General features: G+C 34.7%; 2 protein-coding genes across 3 annotated transcripts in view; one reads left to right on the top strand and one right to left on the bottom strand.

The window, feature by feature from the left end:
• Positions 1 to 1029, top strand: part of LOC143198267 (uncharacterized) — a 9372-nt gene extending 8343 nt beyond the window's left edge. The window contains exon 8 of the mRNA XM_076407398.1: positions 797 to 1029. The gene's annotated coding sequence lies outside the window, so the exon portion shown is untranslated. The remainder of the gene's footprint in view (positions 1 to 796) is intronic.
• LOC143198002 (calcineurin-binding protein cabin-1) overlaps positions 1 to 21112 on the bottom strand; it is a 23546-nt gene extending 2434 nt beyond the window's left edge. For both annotated transcript variants that reach the window (XM_076406897.1, XM_076406896.1), the window contains exons 1-16: positions 20822 to 21112; positions 20538 to 20771; positions 20387 to 20488; positions 20087 to 20295; positions 19807 to 20029; positions 19485 to 19754; positions 19183 to 19435; positions 18864 to 19129; positions 17013 to 17899; positions 16814 to 16956; positions 10141 to 10310; positions 9447 to 10078; positions 6953 to 7148; positions 6661 to 6896; positions 5325 to 6600; positions 2684 to 4348 (exon numbers count right to left, since the gene is read on the bottom strand). In XM_076406897.1, coding sequence (XP_076263012.1) covers positions 2684 to 4348; positions 5325 to 6600; positions 6661 to 6896; positions 6953 to 7148; positions 9447 to 10078; positions 10141 to 10310; positions 16814 to 16956; positions 17013 to 17899; positions 18864 to 19129; positions 19183 to 19435; positions 19485 to 19754; positions 19807 to 20029; positions 20087 to 20295; positions 20387 to 20488; positions 20538 to 20771; positions 20822 to 20896 — 6837 coding nt within the window. In that variant the 5' untranslated portion in view covers positions 20897 to 21112. The remainder of the gene's footprint in view (positions 1 to 2683; positions 4349 to 5324; positions 6601 to 6660; positions 6897 to 6952; positions 7149 to 9446; positions 10079 to 10140; positions 10311 to 16813; positions 16957 to 17012; positions 17900 to 18863; positions 19130 to 19182; positions 19436 to 19484; positions 19755 to 19806; positions 20030 to 20086; positions 20296 to 20386; positions 20489 to 20537; positions 20772 to 20821) is intronic.

The raw sequence follows: 21112 nt of genomic DNA, 5'->3' as shown, positions 1-21112 counted from the left end.
TAATTGAAAATTGTTTGTTACTTAGCTCGATTATACAAAGTGCATGAAAACTTTATTTAACAAAAAAGGATTATCCAGTAAAAAATCAAAATTAAATATTTAGATCACGGCATTATACGCTTGGTGGGCTTGGAGAAGAATTTTACTAAATAATTTTTCACTCGCTTTAGCCTAGCTTTACAATAAAACTACACGGAGTGAACGTGAGAAAAGGACAAACTAAAAATCGAAGATGGTTTAAACGCTATGCTGGAAAATAAAATGGTTAAGCAACAATAACATGAGAAACACAAATTCGGATGCCGCACATTCCGACTTCTATAATGTCCAGACAGGCATTCACAACATAATAAAAAAATGTGGTAGGTGATTTAGTTTGTTCCTCCGCATGCACATTTCGATAACAAGGATTTTAAAATTTGATTATGTTCAATACTTGGTACTTACAACGCGTCGTCCTAAAGTTAATATTTTGGCCAATTATCTATTACTATTTTTGTAATAACTTATGTGCTTCCATTTATTTTTAGAGTACAATTTACAAGAGGAACTAAGAATTAAAATATGACTAATATGACTACACTGTTATATAAAATATACTGGTATTAATATCGGAGGTATTGCCTATCCCAGATTGTAAATTCGCTTTCAAATCAAACACTATTTTCCTTTAAACAGGCATTTTGTAGGCATTGTCAAATGTCTGCAAAATTCTTCAAAACATTAGTGATAATAATTAGAGGTTGTAAACCGGTAAATGTTACTTTAACGCTTTGCTTGTTTTGATACATTTCAGATCAATGCTTAATATCTCTGATTACTCCAATTGAAAATGCCGATGTCTAGAAATCACGCCTAGAACTCTACCTACTAACTCTCTATAGATGGTGGTAAAAGAGTTCAATGTAAATATGATAAAATAACTCTAACCTATAAACTACTGTGGTTATATAATTAACTGTAGTTTAAGTCCTTCGATAATATATGTGTTAATATACTATAAGTTTAGAATAAATTGTAATAACATTATTTTTGTTTCATTATATTATTTAAATTAGAATGTTATTTAAGCTGAATATATGAAGCTTGAAGAATGTTAAGCAAAAATTACCTAAAACTTAAAGTTGATGCGGCAACATTGCGACGATTTAGCATCATGAATTTCTAAGTTCACTGTTGAACATGTGCATTGCCAAAACAGCCAATGCACGTGATAGGTGATTTCGAATATAATGTTTGTAAAAATGTAAAATTCGTTAAAAAGAGACAGAATGCTGCTTAATGCGTCGAAACATGTAACCGAAGCAGTCTGTAAAATTCGAGTTGTAACAATTAATTAAAGAATTATAGTGTTCAGTTTTTTTCTAGATTGTGTCACTATGGATAGGTTGAGTAGACCATCGTTGATCGTGCCCTGTATGACACATATTGATTTAAGAATCTAAAGAATGATATTAAGAAATGTGTACCATGTGTACCAATAGATGTAAACTCTTTTTCTTATGCGTGAACTAATAAGACGGTTTGTACACAGGGTTTTTAGTTATTAGTTATAATTTGACCGCTAAGTATATTTTTATTTTCTGTATTTGCTTTTTGTAAATATTTACTGGGTAGTTGAATTACTCTCTACATTTAACGCTGTCGTAAATTCTACGTACTAATTCCACGTATCCTGTTCATCGCATCGAGGAGATACGGTGCCGTTGTGATGGTGAAGCAGCAGTAGGTGAAGTGATAGACCTAATATAGATTAGTCTAAGCGTTTGATTGCTTAGGAGTTATAACACATCAATTATCATTCTAATATAAGTATTTACCATTTTAAGTACCTTTAATCATGTCTAAAGTGTAATTAATGTAATGGCGAGGTAAATAACACTATTGATAACATTTGAGGTTAGGCCTCATTAGTCCCTAATAATTTGTTTAACTATGTAAAATGGCTATTTTGGTAGCCTTGTTAAATACATCTGCATCTTTATCTTCAAATTACCATCATAAAATTTTTCAGTAGGTTTGCCATCGAAACAATTTTGATTTGTCTTAGAACACTTGATTGCAATAATAGTATTCTCACAGTTTTCAAGTGGCGATTGTGCTATTATTGCCTACGCTTTAGACTTCTTACCTCCATTTATTAATTTTCTTGTCAAATGTTATACTGATAGTATTTTATCTAAAATAAATGTATTTTTAATAATATGTCTACAGTATATTGTTATTATAAATCAATATTTTTATGATTCTTTATTACAATCATCTGGCCTATTTACCAGGATAGAGCATAAATTGGACATGAGTCTTGTTTTATTTTTGTCATTTTGATTTTAACTACCTCTGTTAAAAAATGTTAATCAAAATTAATAAGGAAAAATATATTGGTAAAACAGCATAAGTATCCATTTTTGTATAAATTTGATTTTATTTTAATAAATTTGTAAAACATCCCAGATAGATTTTTTTTTCATTTTAATTCTCCATTTAATTAGCATAAAATACTGAACAATGACTTCTATAAATTACGCAAGCATCACACATAAGCAAAGTACATTGAATTTTTATTCGATTCATCTAAGTGCGCATGTGTTCAAGGAAGCAATCATCTGTCACACCTTGTTTCTTTTGATGTAGTCTGTACGGAAGTCGGCTTGTGTCAAAAGAAAAAACGATAGGTACTCACCTGGGTTATTGAAATACCGGATTCCGGGTAAAATTTCGGCGGGGGGACTTGCGTCGACGTCTTGGATACCGTGAGAGCCGACGGCAGCTTATGATCGGCGGGAAAAGTCGATACGACGTTCTTAGACGAGGAATATCCGGAAGAAAACGTCGGAGGCTTTGAGATGGCTGGCGTATATGACGGACCGGGTACGGCGCGTACTGGTAGATTAGGCATGGCCGGCGATACTGAGAGAGCAGAAGGAATATTCAGATTCTTCAGCAAATTGTTCGATAATTCCTTGGCCTCCACGTTCTTCAACAATTGTTCCTTCTTTTTGTCAGCCAATTTCTCCTGCAAAGTTTTACCCGGACTGCCGGAACTAGCGTGTTTGACGAAGGAAGGGCTAGAGACCGGAGGCGGGGTGATGGGTAATGCGTGGTTCAACTTGACATTGGTGGAAGAATGTGCGGCGGGTGCCTGTTTAGCCGTCGAAGAGTAGGATAATGGCGCCGTTATATATGGGGCCTTGCCCAAAACGGAACTGCTCACTGAAGTCTTCGATAACCCAGAGGCGGTCGTGCTGTACGTGTGCTTCGGTGCATGGGAATTCGCTGTTGTTGGTGGCTTCGAATAGACCGATTTCGGACTGGTGTTTGGTGCTATAAAGGCTGCGGTACTCGATATATTCGCCACGGGCGTTATGGATATATTCGGTCTATCTTTCATGAATACTCCTCCTGACGATTTACCCTCCGAAGCGCAAGTGGCCGATGTCAGAGCCTTAGTTGGCGAGGGTTCCTTGAAAAGCGTAGTGGCAGACTTTACTTTCGGTTTCTGAGGGTCCAATGGCATATACTGCGAACTGGTCGTTTTAGTTGACATAGTCTGTTTGGGTTTCGTGACCGCAGCTGGTGCCGGAGCGGTCACCGTACTAGTGGTGGCTTTATAAGGACTCTGACTCTTTGGCAGCATCATTTCCAGAAATTTAACCTGCTCTGGAGATAAACCGGATAAACTGACCGGAGGGACCTGTTGGGTGAAGCTTTTAAAAAGCCCTTGGTTCGGATCTAATGCCGGCAGGACGTTGGACTTGCTTACGAGATTGGGGTTTGGCGGTAGTAACCCGGCAGGCGACAAAAATTGATTCGTAAGGGCTTGGGTGATAGTCGGATTCGTGAGCTGACCCTTGGACATAGCCTGTATCAGCTGAGTTAGCTGCGCGAACGTCGAGCCCTGACTGTACTGTTTAATCAGCTGGTCTTGGTAGTGCTTGATATATGCAAGGTTGCTTTCGAACATGGGTGGCCAGTTGTACGATCCGATGCCCATATGACTGGGGCTTTTCGCTCGGGGGACGCGAATTTTACCGGGAACCTTGGGCAACGGCGGCCGACCTCTGGGCCGTCCCAAACTCGGAGGTTTCATCATTTTCGGAGAATTCGACACGCTACCGGGGGCTGGATGGACTGGCGGAGTCGCCATTCCGGGATTCCTGACAAAAGACACACTGGGAGTGGAAGTCTGAGATTTTGGTTTATCTCCGGGTCGATTCTGTTGACAAAATTTCACGGCCATGTCCAAGACATTCACGTTTTCAGGAAGGGTTTCTTTAATGGACTTTTTATAAACATCAACCAACATGCCGGAAAAGATACTTTCCTTGTTAGGTGCGTTTTTTTGAACCTGCAAAATAATCATTTAATTAATCATTAGTATATTAATGCGGATTTTTTATCTCTAAAAGTTCAGAAATACCTCAGAAATTCTACTAAACCATATGGAATTTCTCTATAGCATTTACTATATAGATTTATAACAGAAATTGAATTCTTACTATATTAAGACAATTTAGAAAGTTAGAGAGGTTATTTATTTCGAACAACAATTCTGCGATTTTTTTTAAATATTCCACCAAAGAATCTACCTTTTTATTTACAATAGCTACAAGACAGGAATCATGTCAACTAGCGTTCATCATTTTGTAGACCGTCCTTCCCAATAGTCTGTAACTCGTTGAATTTTATTTGCATTCTTCAAACATTAACAAGTATATACCGAAAAAAGTTAGTTTTTATTACATTTGAAAAACAGTACTTTTAGTTAAATGAAACAAAAAAAAAGAAGCGTCTATAAAGAAATTTTAAGCAGCCAGTAATAAAATGATAGATTGGATAAATAATTTCGAATAAAAGTAAATCTATCTCTTTTAATTTTTCCAACAAAATACTACCAAAAATATCATATCAAAATAGTGCCAAATATATAAATATGACAATAACTGTGAATACACAATAATATTTCAAAACAAGGTAATGAATTAAAATAAAGGAACTCAGAAAAAGTTCAACGATAAACATGAGGCCAGGCTACACCTTCACGAAAACACAGAGACTCAACTAAAGGAACAACACCATCATTCAGTGAGAGCAGAGAACTAAACCTTGGGAACCTATATAATATACATAAGTGAAAATGTTATAAACAAAGGGAATCAAATCACCGCTTATTGTTGGCTGAACTGTAGTAAATGAGAACTAATTTAGGAACTATTAGAAATAAATTAACCGTTGGTCTAAAATTGAATTATTTAAAAAATTCAATTGAAAAAAAAAGATTTTGTACCTTCGTAAGACTATAATATTCCTTTAATTAAACGTACCTTCTGATAAATGCGATGTATATCCAACAGCAGCTTTACTACTTGCTGGCTTTTCATGTTATCAATATTTTTGATCTGCGCCCTCAAGCTCTGTATACACATATTCATGGCCTGATCAGAAAAAACATCTCTGTCACTTTCCTTGATGTAAATCTTATCTCTATCCGGCGTTTTCCTCAACTGCATGCATATCTCCATTAAGGTTTTGTTATCATTGGTGTTCCTCAACACCTGAAGCAAGAGAGAAATGCAACGGTTCATGTGTGCAGCTAACGATCCTGGCCTATCGATTTCCGTTGATGGTATACGCCAAATGTTGTTAAAAAAGTTGTTTGCCTTCCTGTCTGAAAACAAACCGTTCACGACGGTACCGTCCTTGCACACATACTCGCCCAATAGCAGCTGTTTACATTTAGTATAATCCTTTCTACCTTTGTAGTTGAAAAATAAATGCGCCAATCGATACAGTGCCTTGTAGTTTTGAGGCAAACGAGTGACACACATTTCCAGGCCATTAACGCATTTATCCACCAACTGTAAAATCTCGCTATTGGACATATTACCGCTGGCTTCTTCAGATGAAGTTGTAGATCCGCTATCTGAATCGTCGCTATCAGAATCTGAACTGCTACTGCTGGAAGACGTAGTCGAGGAGGTGGAGGAATCGTCATCGGCCCTTCTGTTATCGGTATCGGTTTCACTGTCGCTTGGTTTTTCTTTCGGCTGTGTCTCTTTTTCGACTTGTTCGTCTACAATCATAGTGCCATTATTGTCCGACATCGGATCGACGTGCATTTTTAACGATTCCTCATTATCCACTGCCTCCTCAACTTGTTCAGTACCGCTATTGTTGGCATCAGGATCATGATACTTTTCTACGTTTTTCATAGTCTGTTCCATCATCTGATCTAACAGAAACTGCACATCTTCCAGTTCAGAAACGCCCTGTTGTTTTTCTTTAGCAACGGCTTCGGTTTCCGGATCTTTACAATCCTCATCCTCTGAGTCGGATATCATGATAACATCGTCCTGTTCTTTGTTCACAATCGCCACATCATCCTCTATCAGTTTTTCTGGTTCTTGCGCATTTTCGGTTTCTTTACCCGTTACGATTTCGTCTACCTTCGACAAAACGTCCTCCAAACACTGCTGAACTATTAACTCCGATTCGGAACATGGCATTGCTTGAGTTTTATTAGTCTCTGAAGTTTCAACAGATTTTGTTTCCTGCAAACCAACATTCACATTGCAATTTGCTTCGGTAATTTTTGATGCCCTGAAAAAATAAATAAATGTGTATATTAACAATATTCATGGTAAGTTGGAAGTTGCTTACTGTGCTATGGAAGGAGCCTGAACGATATAATGCTTTGTAGCAGAAGCCACACATTTCTTGAAAAATGCTCCTATAGTAGTCGGTATCTCTTTGTCTTCGTGAAGCTCCAAATATTTCAAAATAGAAGCGTGAACTCGATAATTGAGCTCCAATGCCTCCACGGACAAATATTGTGGGTTGTTGTAGTTGATCTTCTCTGGGTAAGTGGCTTTGTTTTCGTTAAGCAGAGACGTCGCCTGTAGAAAACAAGCTAACAGATTAGTCTATCCACATATAAAACCGAAGGTATTACTTCTAGATAATAATTTAGATATACTGAGGGTTCTTTTCGCTTCTTCTCTTCGATTTTACCCAAGATATAATATTGCAACCATCTTTCATCCTGTTCATTTTGGCTTTTCTCTGGATCAAAAAGATTTATAGCACTTCTCAGGCTCTTTCTTGAACTATCCAAATAACTTTCTTTCTCACTCTCAAGCAATTCAAACCTTAAAGATATATATTGGCAATCTATTACTTACTTTACTAAGGGCTAAAATTACATTTTTTTTAAATAAATAACGCATCAAATTATTAGTATCCGAACAAATTACATGGAATTCTTCATATTTATACTTTTAATCCCATCTTGTACATTTGGCGAGGGCTACTGTTTTCTGGTATTCTTTGAAAATTTCACAGTGTTGCAAACAAAACCCTTGGAAGGATAGAAAAATCAGAAAAAAAATCGATATGATAGACACAACATGCGAGAGATTCTTTCTAAATTCTTTTTGTTTTTGTGACGTAAGAACTGGACAGGTCGACCAAAAAGAGACACTCTTGAAAGCTCCGACCATAAATTGCACATTCAATTCAATTTTGAAAATTCGTGACCATCACAAATGATACAGAAGCTCGCATATTTAATGTCTGACGACAGGAAACTCGAATTGACCGCATGGAACTGAGGGCTTGTGCTGCCTAAAAATTTGGAACAGCTCACTCAGCTGAATAGTTAATTTTGACGTTACAATATATGGATCACGGTTATTACATACTGTAATTACCCCAAAAATTGTATCTCAAACTTTATATTATCTTGATTTGCTTTTTTAATAAATATCTTAGTATATCTGTATGTCTGAAAGTATGAATTTTGAATTATTTTTATATAAAAAATATATATTTTATATAAATAATATATAATATATTTTATACAAATATAGTATTTTTAAAGATGGACCACACATGACAAAATGTTTTTTTAATTTTATTTCAGAAAACTATATGGATTGGAAACATGAAAACAGGAAACCTGATTTTCTCAAAAAATGGTTTATCTACTATAATATCTAAATCTTGAGGCTAGAATATATTCTTGATAAAAGCCATGTAATCATTATTTTTCATGTATGCATTGTAGCAGAGATTGGAAATAAAGTATTTTGACATTTTTTTTAGAAACCTCCAGAACTTTTCCAACAATTATCTCCAATAAGAGAACTAGAATCTAAAAAACCTGACAAAGATTATGGCTGCTAAATCAATGTTGTTTGCTTCGTCCTTTCTATGAATAGAAGCAAAGAAAATAGACTAAAGAAACTTAAAAAAAAATGAAGAAGGTATAAATATCTAGCTTAGAGGAACAAAAATATTTTTTGTACAAGAACAGCTCTGAAGAAAATTCAGAATAGAATAATGTTTCTGATTCAATATGTTTGTAGATTTACTCTATGTATAACAGTCCAATCAAATTAGGGCTTTCACTTTAGAATGAGATATAATAAGCTGTAAGTACTAAAGTCCTTTCTTTTATCATTCTAAAAGTTGTTTCAAAAGTCTTAAAGGTCACAGAAATTGCATTTTTTGCAAATATGTCGCTTCCTATGGGTTTAATGCTATTTGAATTTATTATAAGTATTATAGGAAATAAAATTCTATTCAACCTTTAGTTTCACTCACACAGTTTAGATAGACGGTGAATACAAGGTATATCGTGGGTTCCCATAAATGACATGCCCTGTAAAGTCCACAAATTATTAATATATATATATATATATATATATATATATATATATATATATATATATATATATATATATATATATATATATTAAATTAGAAGTTGTTAATATCACTAGTGAATAGGCCAGAGATGATTAGATGTTCTTATCACAAAGAAAGCTATCAAAGAATCACAAGAACTGCCATAATGATAGGGGAAAATATAGGTTTGCTCGTCATTTTAATTGTCTATGAACCAAAAAGAACTTTCAATCCAATTTTGAAAATTTATGGGCATCAACAAGAAAACGGCACTGTGCAAACATTGTATAAAAATGGAATATGGATCTTGTTGGTTAAAGGTTTATATGGACTTACAGCTTATTATCTCTCATTCCGAGGTTAGCCCTCTTTTTTGGCTTATGTGACTGGCCTAAGAGGTAAAAGGTGCATGCAAAACTTACAACAACAATAACTCTTACAAAAAATATGAGTTTTGGACTGATACAAAAATATTCAAGAGTGAGTGTTTTCACTTCACGAAAATTTCTTTTTATGAATGATCTTATTGTTCATAAAGGTTATTGTTATATATTTTAATATTGGTCCCATATTTATTATGGTGGTTTTATTGTTATTTCTTATACAGATATTTTAATATGATGCCAATATGAAAAAGAAGTTATTAAAATTATTCTTAAATTTCTAATTATTGGCTATTAATGAATTATATGACAAAAATAATCTAGGATACATAATTATAAAATTTTAGTTGGAAACTCTACTCAGGACAAACTTACTTCTCCATGCTGAAATTCTCAGACTCATATTTGATTAAACGAGAGCAAAACGAGTGAACCATATACTCAAAAGCGCCACGCTCTATCCACAACACGCAATCGTCATCCTTAAGTTCTAACGCCTTCCTGAAGCATATTTGTGCCGATTTGGCTTTGTCCAAAAAATCAGACTCGTTCTTCAGCTTCTCGCAAAAGTTCAGGATGCTCTCCAGCTGCGCTGTGTAACTTAAAGCTAGACACGCCCACGTGTCCAATCGCTGCGGATTTATGCATAAATCCAATTGGAAATATTTGATGCATCTGTTGAACGCTTTCTCTTTGAAATAGAAGTCTCCTAAAAGGTAGTATATGGCACGAATTTTGTTGGGAAAATCCATAGGTTCCGGTACTTTATCCGCTTTTCCGTAAATGAAATTCATTACTTTGGGCAGATGAGTGTGCAAATCGCACCTAAAGGGTATAAGGGCTAGGATTCTCTTGAACAGCTGTTCTAAATCGGCGGAAATAGACGCATTTTTGAAGGAGTTAAATTCGGGTAGACATTCCGGGGCATAATACTGGTAGAGCTGAAAGGATCTCTCCCATGTTAATTGTAACGGACCAACGTTATGATCCACTAGATGACGAGACATCTGAAAATAATACAACCTGATAATTGTTCCTCCTATCATATTTATATGCAAATCACCGTTACCTTTGTCTTTTTACTGGGGTAGAGGTACAAACAGAAAAGCCCTTGTTCGATATGGACTTCGATTTTATCACGAACTGGCTCGAAAACCGGCGTATCTAACCTGTCCAAAACGGTATCCAGAATAAAGTGCAAAAGTTCGCCTTGCGCCGTTAAACACCAACCTTTCGGTCCTAAGAAGTTATAAAACTTTAATGGATACCTCAAGGGCATATACTACCTTGATAGATTCGTTATACTTTTTCCAAATATTTATGCAATGCTTATATTATATTAATGCTTTATACAAATGACAGTAATAAATATTAGATAAACAATAGTAACTGTTAACAATAGTACATCTGATAAAGTAGAATTTCTAGACGAAAATCATTCAACGGCAACAACTTTGGGAGAACAGGGAGATGCTAACTATTAGGATGCGTATATGTATGTATATGGCTAAATAGAGCCCTGTATGATAACCAGATAAATAAGCAGAATAGGTCAGCATAAATGAACGCGAGGCCATCTCCATGTCTTGCCTGTCAGTCTAGTAAACCAATATTTTTATCAAATAAGTGACGGTAATCGAAAGAAATAGTGCCTTATTTTAATAGCTAACATGATATTTCACTTAGTTCAGTTCCAACCTTCGTAGGGTGAAGACGTATTTTCAATACGCTCCAAGCTCTAGAAAGATACCTTTCTTTAAAAAAAACCCAGTATTTTATTACGGTTATTTAATTGAGTGTTAAAAACGCATAACAGATGCGGCTATCCGTCTCTCAGCAGACCTAAAGTGTAGTGAATACGTGTTTACGTGACCAGACAAAAAGACTGCATCTCATTTTTATTAGTGTTTTAAAATTATTTCCCCTTAATTTACAACAGTGCTTTTGAAATTCATTTATAGTATTTTTGGTTAAAAACTAGTGCAAAAAATAACGTAACTGAAAAATTAAGTGCGTGAAATAAACAATGTATTTATTTTATTTTTTTATCCTCTGGAAGTAAATTAAATAAAATATTAAAAATCTAAAAATGGCAAACCACAGCGATTCAACCAAATCACCTGCACACTTTGATATAAGATTAGAGCAATCAGCAATAATGCAAACTCCACCATCAGAATGGACTACAGTCATTAACAAAAAACGATTGAGAAGTGACTCTTGGCTGCAGAAACCGATAGAGACAAAAAACAGCTTTAGCAATCTGTCGGAAGAAATTGAAGAGAATATACAACCAAGCTCTGAAAAAGTTGTTCCCAAACCACCACCAATAACAGTCTATAAGGTAGGAGTAATAAAACACATCCATGACCTATTGAAAACCATTACTACGAACTACACAATTAAAACAGTGAGCTATGAAACAATTAAAATCCAATTGCTCGAAGCGGATCACTTTAAAGTTCTTGTAAAAGAATTACATGAAAGAAACACTCAATACCATACATTCAGGCCAAAATCCGAGAGAACATTTAAATTCGTGTTAAAAGGATTACATCACGGGGCGGACTTTAGCACCATCAAGCTAGCCCTAGCTGAAAAAAGCCACGAGATCGTAAATGTTCACAATATACGACATCGCACGACAAAAAAACCTCTGCCTATGTTTTATATAGATATAAAACCTAATGGAAATAATAAGGCGGTGTATGAAATCACCAAATTGGAAAATAATATTATTAAATGCGAACCACCACATATAAAAAGAATTATACCACAATGCACAAGGTGTCAAGCGCACGGGCACACAAAGACTTACTGTCGCAAATCATATAGATGCGTAAAATGTGCGGGAGAACATAAAACAGGAGACTGTACTCGTAAAGTTCGCGATGAAAAAGTGAAATGTGTTAACTGTAACGGAAATCATCCAGCGAACTACAAGGGTTGCGCAGTTCATAAGCAACTACAGCAGAAACTCTATTCTGCCTTAAGAGAAAAAAGGCATCAACAGCAACAAAAGCAATCCACACCTACCAGTCTACCCACCAGACCAAGTCAACCAGACATAACTTATGCCCAAATGGTTGAAAATGGTTCAGCACAAAATCGAGAGACGACATCTCAACCTATTGAAACTAGCAACATCTCTAGATTAGAAAACATGATGGCCAAACTAATGGATCAAATGAGTACGATGCTTGGTCTACTCACAATCGTCGTCAGCAAACTTACAAACAATAGCTACAAAATCGCCGTCTGGAATGCCAATGGGCTCCAACAACACGCCAGGGAACTAAAAATGTTCGTAACTGAACAAAATATTGACGTTATGATGGTTTCCGAAACACACTTTACGGACAAACATTATTTGAAAATTCCTAAATATAAACTTTATCATACAAATCACCCTGATGATAAAGCACATGGAGGTACAGCCATAATAATTCGAGATCATATAAAGCATTTCGAAAAAGAAAAGAAGAGTTCCGCAAAGACCACCTGCAAGCCACCAGTATAACCATAGAGGAAGCCCATGGATCATTAACAATTTCTGCGATTTATTGCCCACCCAAACATAACAACAAGGCAGAACAATTTCAAGAATTCTTCAGTACGCTAGGTAATAGATTTATAGCAGGAGGAGATTATAATGCAAAACATTTGATGTGGGGTTGAAGAATAATAACCTCAAAAGGTAGAGAACTGCTAAAAGCCATAAGGACAGATAACTTACGACATATCTTTACTGCTGAACCAACATATTGGCCTTCAGACAGAAATAAAAAACCAGATACAATAGATTTCTGTATTATAAAAAATATTTATCCAAAAAAGTGTCAGGCAGAATCATGTTTCGACCTGTCTTCTGATCATTCACCAATAATAGTAACAATTTCTTCAAAAATTACCATCAAAGATAAACCCCCTTCTCTGTGCAATAATAGAACTAACTGGCCCCCATTTAGAGAAAACTTAGACCAAAATATCTCTCTAAACTTACCGTTACAAACTGAAATGGATATAGAAATAGTGTTCTCAAAACACTTAAAAAATGTTTTTAAACCTTTCCAGTCTCAGCTACATAAAGATGAGGAAAATAAAATTACTAGCTTTCTAGATTCGCCATTTCAAATGGATTTACCGCACGAAAAATTAACGGTCAAAAAAGTTAAACATACAATAATGAGAAAGATTAATATTAAAAAAGCTCCTGGTTATGACTTAATTACCGGCAAAATTTTAAAAGAACTATCAGAAAAGGGTATAAAACTATTAACATTTATATTTAATGCCATGCTACGAATTAATTACTTCCCTAGTATCTGGAAAGTAGCTAAAATATTAATGATTCTTAAACCAGGAAAAATACCAGAGGATGTGACCTCCTACCGACCTATAAGTTTATTACCGATAATCTCGAAAGTTTTCGAGAAATTAACATAAAAAAGCTAAACTATATAATAGAAAAAAGAAAAATTATTCCAGAACATCAGTTTGGCTTTCGCAATAAGCATGGGACTATAGAACAAGTGCATAGACTTGTAAACAAAATAAACGCTGACCTAAATGCCAAAAGATATTGTTCGGCTGCTTTTCTGGACATATCTCAGGCTTTTGACAAAGTATGGCATACGGGCTTGCAGGTTAAACTAAAGAAACTTCTCCCTCATCCGAACTATCAGTTACTAAAATCGTATCTCACTGACAGACATTTTATTGTAAACCAAGGCGATGAACATACCGAATTAAATCCCATATATTCAGGAGTTCCGCAAGGTAGTGTACTGGGTCCAGTACTGTATCTTCTGTATACGGCTGATCTGCCCACCACAAAAATAACTACTGTGGCAACATATGCAGACGATACAGCAATCTTAGCATCCCATGAAGATCCAGTCACAGCATCAATAAACCTTCAAACCCACCTGGGGCAAATACAATTATGGTTGAAGATATGGCGCATTAAAGCCAATGAAACAAAATCCACGCATATAACGTTTACCCTGCGTAGAAGAACATGTCCACCAGTGAATATCAATCATCGTCAACTCCCCCAAGCAGAGCATGTTAAATATCTTGGTATGCACTTAGATCGACGCCTAACCTGGAAGAAGCACATACTCTCTAAACGGAAACAACTAGGACTAAAATTATATCAAATGTATTGACTCATCGGGCGCAAATCCAAGTTATCATTAGATAAAGTATTGCTGTATGAGTCTATACTCAAGCCCATTTGGACATATGGAATCCACCTATGGGGTACCGCTAGCAAATCTAATATATCCATCATTCAACGGTTCCAAAATAAGGTGTTGCGTGGCATTGTTGATGCTCCGTACTATATTTCAAATAAAGTGATACAACGCGATATTCCTCTAGAACCTATAACGAGTATAACTCAACGTATTTGTGTGAAGTACTTCGAAAGAGTATCAGTGCATCCCAATGTACTCGCTAACCAGCTAAATATGCGACGTGATAGTGAAGTGCGTAGACTAAAACGTTTAACACCACCTGATCTGATTACTGGACATATGTAGTCTTTAGAATAAGCTTTAGAATAAGACTAATTAATTAAGAAAATATTTTATACAGAAGATTGCTTAATGAAGTGATTTTCTACATGCCATGTATATATAATATAGACAAGAAATACTTATTCTCAATAGGGTAGATTGTGGACTCACGAAGAGTAATAAAAAAATGTATTTCACTTGGGTTATTGAAAGAGCTGCCACGAAAAGCAATTATCATGTTGATATATGTTACATATTCAATGACCATTTGAGACTAAAGCACGTTCCGGAGTGTTTAAGGCTGCTCGAATAATTATGCTTAAGTTGGATCTTACTGGCCTATTTCGTTGTTACTTACGGTATCAGCATCATCAGAGAAACTGCTGTTAAAACGTATTAAACCATTTATAGAAATACCAGATTTCCGGTTTGTATTTCGACACAGAGTAACAACGGTTGTTGAAAAGGCTTTTGAAGAAAATAAATACTGCTCTGCAATATTTCTAGATGCCTCACAAGCTTTTGATCGAGCATGATATTTGGGATTAATCTACAAAATGTGCAAATTACTACCGCAGAGTAATTGTCGTCTGCTGGAATCATATCTTTTCAAAAGAAAATTTAGAGTCTTGCAAGAAGGCGCATTCTCAACACTTAAAACTATTTCAGCTGTAGTTCTCTAGAGTAGCGTCTTTGGACCTCTCCTGTATCTGCTCTACACTGATGATATCCCAAGAACAAAAGAAACAGTATTTGGAACTTTTGGTGACGACACAGTTACCAGGGTACGAAGAACAAGTAGCAGTCAACAAAATCTACAAATGGACTAGAGAGTGGAAAATACAGCTTCATAGTTCCAAATCTATCCATGTTTCCAATTCCACTTGATGGCTGCCCGATTCCTCAAGCAGAATCAGCTAAAGGTAGGTTAAATTGGAAAGATACTCTCAACATGGATTAAAAACAAAGAGATATTAGAGATGGTATATCAGTAAATCAAAAAGTTAATTTGGACCTATGTGGTTGCACTAAAACATCAAACCAACTAATAATCCAACACAGTCAAAACAAAGTTCTATAATTAATTACCAATACTTATCGCTACGTAACCAACGAAGAGCTGCACGATCACTTCGGCCCAAGGTTTCGCCTTGAAAACTGGAAATAAGGTTGCTAAATCGCAGCAACATAGAAGCAATACAGCTACTAGACAACACGCAGAAAATCAGAAGATTGAAGCGAACCAAACCACACGAACTTGTATAGTGTATAAGTTTATTCTCAACTCTAAAGTTCTCTTTGAAATTGTTTTCTCTTAAGTATTTAGTTTTATATTAATTTGGGAAATAGATACTCTATGAATCCCATACTCGCCTTGCTTATCTATTAATGCAAGTACAACAGAACAGTAATAATAAATCAATTTATAAATTAAGACCGTACTGAGTATATCTAACGTAACTTAAGGTTCGAACTGATTCATTCATAAAAAACATGCGTGCACGACGAATTTGGCTAAATTTTGCCTTTTTTCATCAATGCTCCGAATCCGCTCAAATCGAATGCTCAGATGTGTACCTACCATTAGATAAAAAATTAAACAGATCAGGCTCAAATTAAAAAACTGTCAATCAAGATAATCCCAACTTAACAATTAAGAAACAATTAAAAAATCTATAAAACATCAAACTAACAAAACGGGTTAGTAATCCAACGCTGCCAAAACAAAAATTCTTCTATTTATTACCAATACTTGTAGTGTTTCTTATAATTATTAATTATCAGTGCTCAATGCTGTTACTCTTAACTATAGGTTTAGTCTAATTTAATTTTAAATTAGGAAATATTTAATAAACCCCAAGACAAGAATCAGGCCAGATCTAGTGACATATGGGTTACTGACATTGTTTCGAAGAACCTTCAATACTTCGTCGCAGGTAAAAGAAGTAAAATGTTGACGATACTTGTTGGATGAAGATAAGCGCTTTACAGGTCTGACAAATGACAACATATTGCACAAAATTAAATGGAAGTAAATAAATTGCGTTAATTTTAAAAGTGAATATTCGCGAATCGTTAAAAATGTTTGTTACATCACATCAAGTAGATTTCGAGAAAAAAGTTCCAAAAAATCTTCCAGGGCACCAAGGTAGTATAGCCCTCTAAGAGTCAGTATGAATATGAATATGTGGATAAGAGAAAACCAAATTGTATACTTACCCAAAAATTCGTGAGCCGAAAACAAAATAGCTATTGAAGGCGGCAATTCATGATCAGATGAGTCCGGCGAAACACCGTTGGTCTCAATTTTGCCTCGTTTATGATGGTTGTGTTTATTGGTGGCGTACTGTCGATATTCTTCACTATATAAAATAAATCATTTTTAAAAATGTATCTAAATAAAATTACACCAACTAACCGTGATAGAACATAATGCAATATAATCCATGGAGCCACGCTATTAAACGGTATGACACTTCCTTCTGTATTAAGTTGTATGCAAACAATTCTAGATAACCCATCCACCAAACGACACCTATTGTCCTCGGATAATTTATCGATAATACTAAAAGTCTCCTTCTTAATTATCTCATGAAATATTCCCAGACACTTTTCAATAATCTTCTCCCATTTTTCGTGATCGGCATTTAATTTCCCGTAGTTCTGAAGGGCTTCATTCAAGCACTCTTCGGTCCAAACGAAACACTCGCCCCAATCGGTATACCACAAGGAATGCAACAGGATTCCCAACTGTGCTGGCCTACCCATTCTCCCCACTTTCGAGTACGAGCCGGAACCGAAGGTTTGCTTCAAAATATCGATGACTTCTTGGTAGTTTTGCGAATTAAAAAGAGTCTCGACGTTTGTTAGCGAGATTATCATGTTTAGGTGATTGATAATTTTCTCGACGATCTGTTTCGTGATGAAACCATATTTGGAGAAATTGGGCAAGTTTAACGAGAACCTCTCGGAACAATTGGTTTCTTTTTCCTCGATCTCTTCAAGTGTTAGCTGAAGAGATCTAATGGCCAAATCGTTTTGATGTGTCTTGCGGAAGATGTGAGCTTGAAGCCACTGAAACCTTATGAAAACGGACGTAAAAGCATCCTGCCATTTATCGCTCCAATTACTAATAATTTGCAGATATCCTAGTTGGGTAGGGTGAAGTGTTTCAGTGTTTTCAGTGAATGTAATCAGTTCTCCATAGAGTAGGGTGGCCATGGCATCATTTTTCATTTCTTCGAAAGTAAGTGTGTTACAGAAAACTTGCGGCTGATCAACATGTTCTCTAAACATTTTAAAAACCTAAAATAGGAGATTATCAAGTATTTTACGTGTAAATAAAGTATATGAAACAATACTGAAGCTAATTAGACTTTTAGACAGTTTAAGGACGCTACAAGAGAATAGTTTAACTTGCCAATATCTAGCAGCCCATTAATATGACTATTTCTATTATGAACCCAACATCGAATTCGAAACTGATCTGATAAATGTACCGACAACCACAATGCGTGTATAGTTTATAAAAAATCCATTTTTTAATCCAAATTAACAGAAAAACCTCATTTGACATTGGAGCTAACAAAAGCATAAAATACTAGCTAAACTCGGTCGCAATTCGCTTGATAATTATTACGGAGTAAATAAGATAAGTGCGGTAAGCTGACTGTAGGGGAGATATAGGCTACTTGATGAATTAACCACGCACTCATCTTGCTTGGTTACTGAGCTAAATACAAATTAACAAATGACAATATATTGTTTTAATTTCTTATATTATTAATGTATATTAAAAAATTGTCATATAATCATATTTTTAATCCCATTAAATTTATTTCAAATAGTCTGGTCAAATCTTTTTGAATATTTACATTTCATGGGCGCCCAGCAAAAAAGCATTACTAGTTTGTTCAGTATTTCTGTTTTTGCTGACTTTCTCTGATTCTGAACAACAAGCCACTTCCCAAGAAGACGCTTTCTGTGTCTAGAATAATTATAGATACGACAATCCCAAGCATAAAAAGCCTTTCAAAAAAGAAAAAAGTTACCTTCTATATGTCAACGCTTACGACATATTGATATAGTAAAGGAAATTGGAAAAAGCTGTAGAAAATGATAGTCAAATATTTTGACTAATATATATCGTACTTGCAATTGCATAATTTTCCTCAATAAATGCCTTTTTAAAGTGATAAAATTGTCAGTATATAACCAAGCAGCTAATAACATAAAATACTAGCCAAAAGTCGAATGATGTAGAGCACACCTGTATGTAGAGTGGTATAAGTTTCTTTGGCCATTGGTACTGCCACAGGTTTGACAATTCCAACGTTAACTCTTTTACTAAAACTATAGCATCCAGTCTTGTTCTCTCCTTAGTCCAAAACCTCATCACATCTTCTTTTTCCCTATCAGTATTAAAATAGGCTTCATAATTTACCGATTTCGGTGAATGTATTGGAGAAAGAAAATTTAATTCTTTATCTTGAACATACATGTTGTATATGTCCATTGTATTCATAGAATCTTCACCTTAAAAAATAAATTATGTACGAACACAATAGTGAAATCTATGAATAACTTACCACCCTGACATAATATTTCTGGGGTAATTTTATTTTTGAGAAGACTCTTTGGAATTATCCGATTTAAAGCATCTTCAACTGTAAAATCCTTAGTGATTTTTTTTGGTGGTTTACGTTTACTGTGCCAACCCCAAATTTGCAAATCTGATAAAACATCCCTTTTTCGTTTAGTACCTTTCCCCCTCCTTCTTTGACTTGTTTCTCCATTATCTCCATCTGTTTCATTATCATTTTCTGCCTCCATATTTTGTTCCTTCAATTTTAAGCTTTCAATGGCAAATTTATAACAAAAAAACACTCACTTCATCATTATCTGTTTGAACAGGTGTGATATTATCCATATTGTCATGTCCATTGGTATTTTCACTGTTTTGGGAAAACCTTCTCTCTACCGTAACTGTTTCAATGTCCATCTTTTCTGACCCATTTTCTGCACCCTGATCACTAAACTTTGTTTCAACTGTTTTTTTTTCTTTGTCATCATGCTCATCGGATTTTTCTGAGTATACTGAATGTACAGATTCTGTATTCTGACTCATACATTTGCTTATGTCAAATGATGTAAAATGACTCTAAAACAATTTTAATATAGGGAGTCTAAGTCACAAATTAATACTAATATACCATTCCATTATCAGTAATATATTGATGACAAAAAACTACAGTTTCTGCAAGAGACACCCAAGAATAGTCATTTAAAGATTTTGGTAATGGGATTGTTTTACAAATTTGAGATTCTAAGTTTTTCTCAGCTTCTATCACTTGATTGCATAAATTATGAGCCTCCTTTAACACAACTCTTTCATCCTCTTCTTCTATTTCAATGTTTAAGGGGGGCTCCCAAATGCTAAAATGTAATCTACTTAGATCTTCATACTACAGTAACAACTCAAAGTATACTTACTAATCTGGATTATAAAGTTGGTAATATTCCTTTGTAGCTGGATTATCTCTGTATATTTGCCTTCTCAATATCAACCCTTTTGTATAATCAGGATCTAGCATAAGTGCTTTTCCTATGTAAAGCAAACAAGCAACAGTATCTTTAAGTGCATACAACACTGAGATAAGATTGTCTAAACACGGCCAATGTGACTCATTGCATTCAAGCCCCTAAGTATTAATTTAATGTCATTAAGTCATTTATTGTTATTTAGTGTCTCATCATATAAAAGACTTAATAATTTACAAAAAATCCAATTACCTTAGAAAAAGCATATGACGCTTTCCTAAATTGATTCACTGTTATAGCCAATTTGCCAATCTTACACCATAAAGTTACATCAGTTGGATCTAGGTCCGATGCCTATAATTTTTATAATAATATTTTTAATACTAGAACATCAAAAACTTACCTGTGTTAAAGCTTCTAGTGCTTTAAAAGTATTGTTTTGCTTCAAATGTATATTTCCCAGATTAACATAACAAGAATATTTTAGTGTAGACATGGATTTTGGTAAACCCCCATTATTCTCTAATTCTGGGATATTTTTTTCAATAAGTTGTCTTAAAGTATCTTCTGATTCAACATAACTTTTGCTGGCTATAGCTCTTAATGCTTTATTATAGTGCTCAAGCACCACTTCCTCCTGCAAAAATGATGTAGAATTGTCCCAAATATAAAATTATAATTAATTACCTGCGCCTCTCTACCAATACTTGGAACATCTTCATCAGAAGAAGATTCCTGATTTAAAGCTTTGATTTTTAACATTTTTGATCTTGTTTTTGGATATATTTATTTATTAGTACACTTAATTATGTTTAATCGACGTAATGCCACAAATACGGTGTATTTATCGCATTAATTCTGCTGTCTGTTTACATATCTGAAAATAAACCAATACAATAGAGAAATAACACCCTGACTTATTTTTAAAAACATAATATTAATATGACAACTGAGAATCACCATAGAAAAAATATGTAT

Source organism: Rhynchophorus ferrugineus, unplaced genomic scaffold, assembly GCF_030347505.1.
Source record: "Rhynchophorus ferrugineus isolate W39M unplaced genomic scaffold, kcgeb_rfMv2 rfM6, whole genome shotgun sequence".
NCBI lineage: Eukaryota > Metazoa > Arthropoda > Insecta > Coleoptera > Curculionidae > Rhynchophorus > Rhynchophorus ferrugineus.
This window is presented reverse-complemented; position numbering and strand designations above follow the sequence as displayed.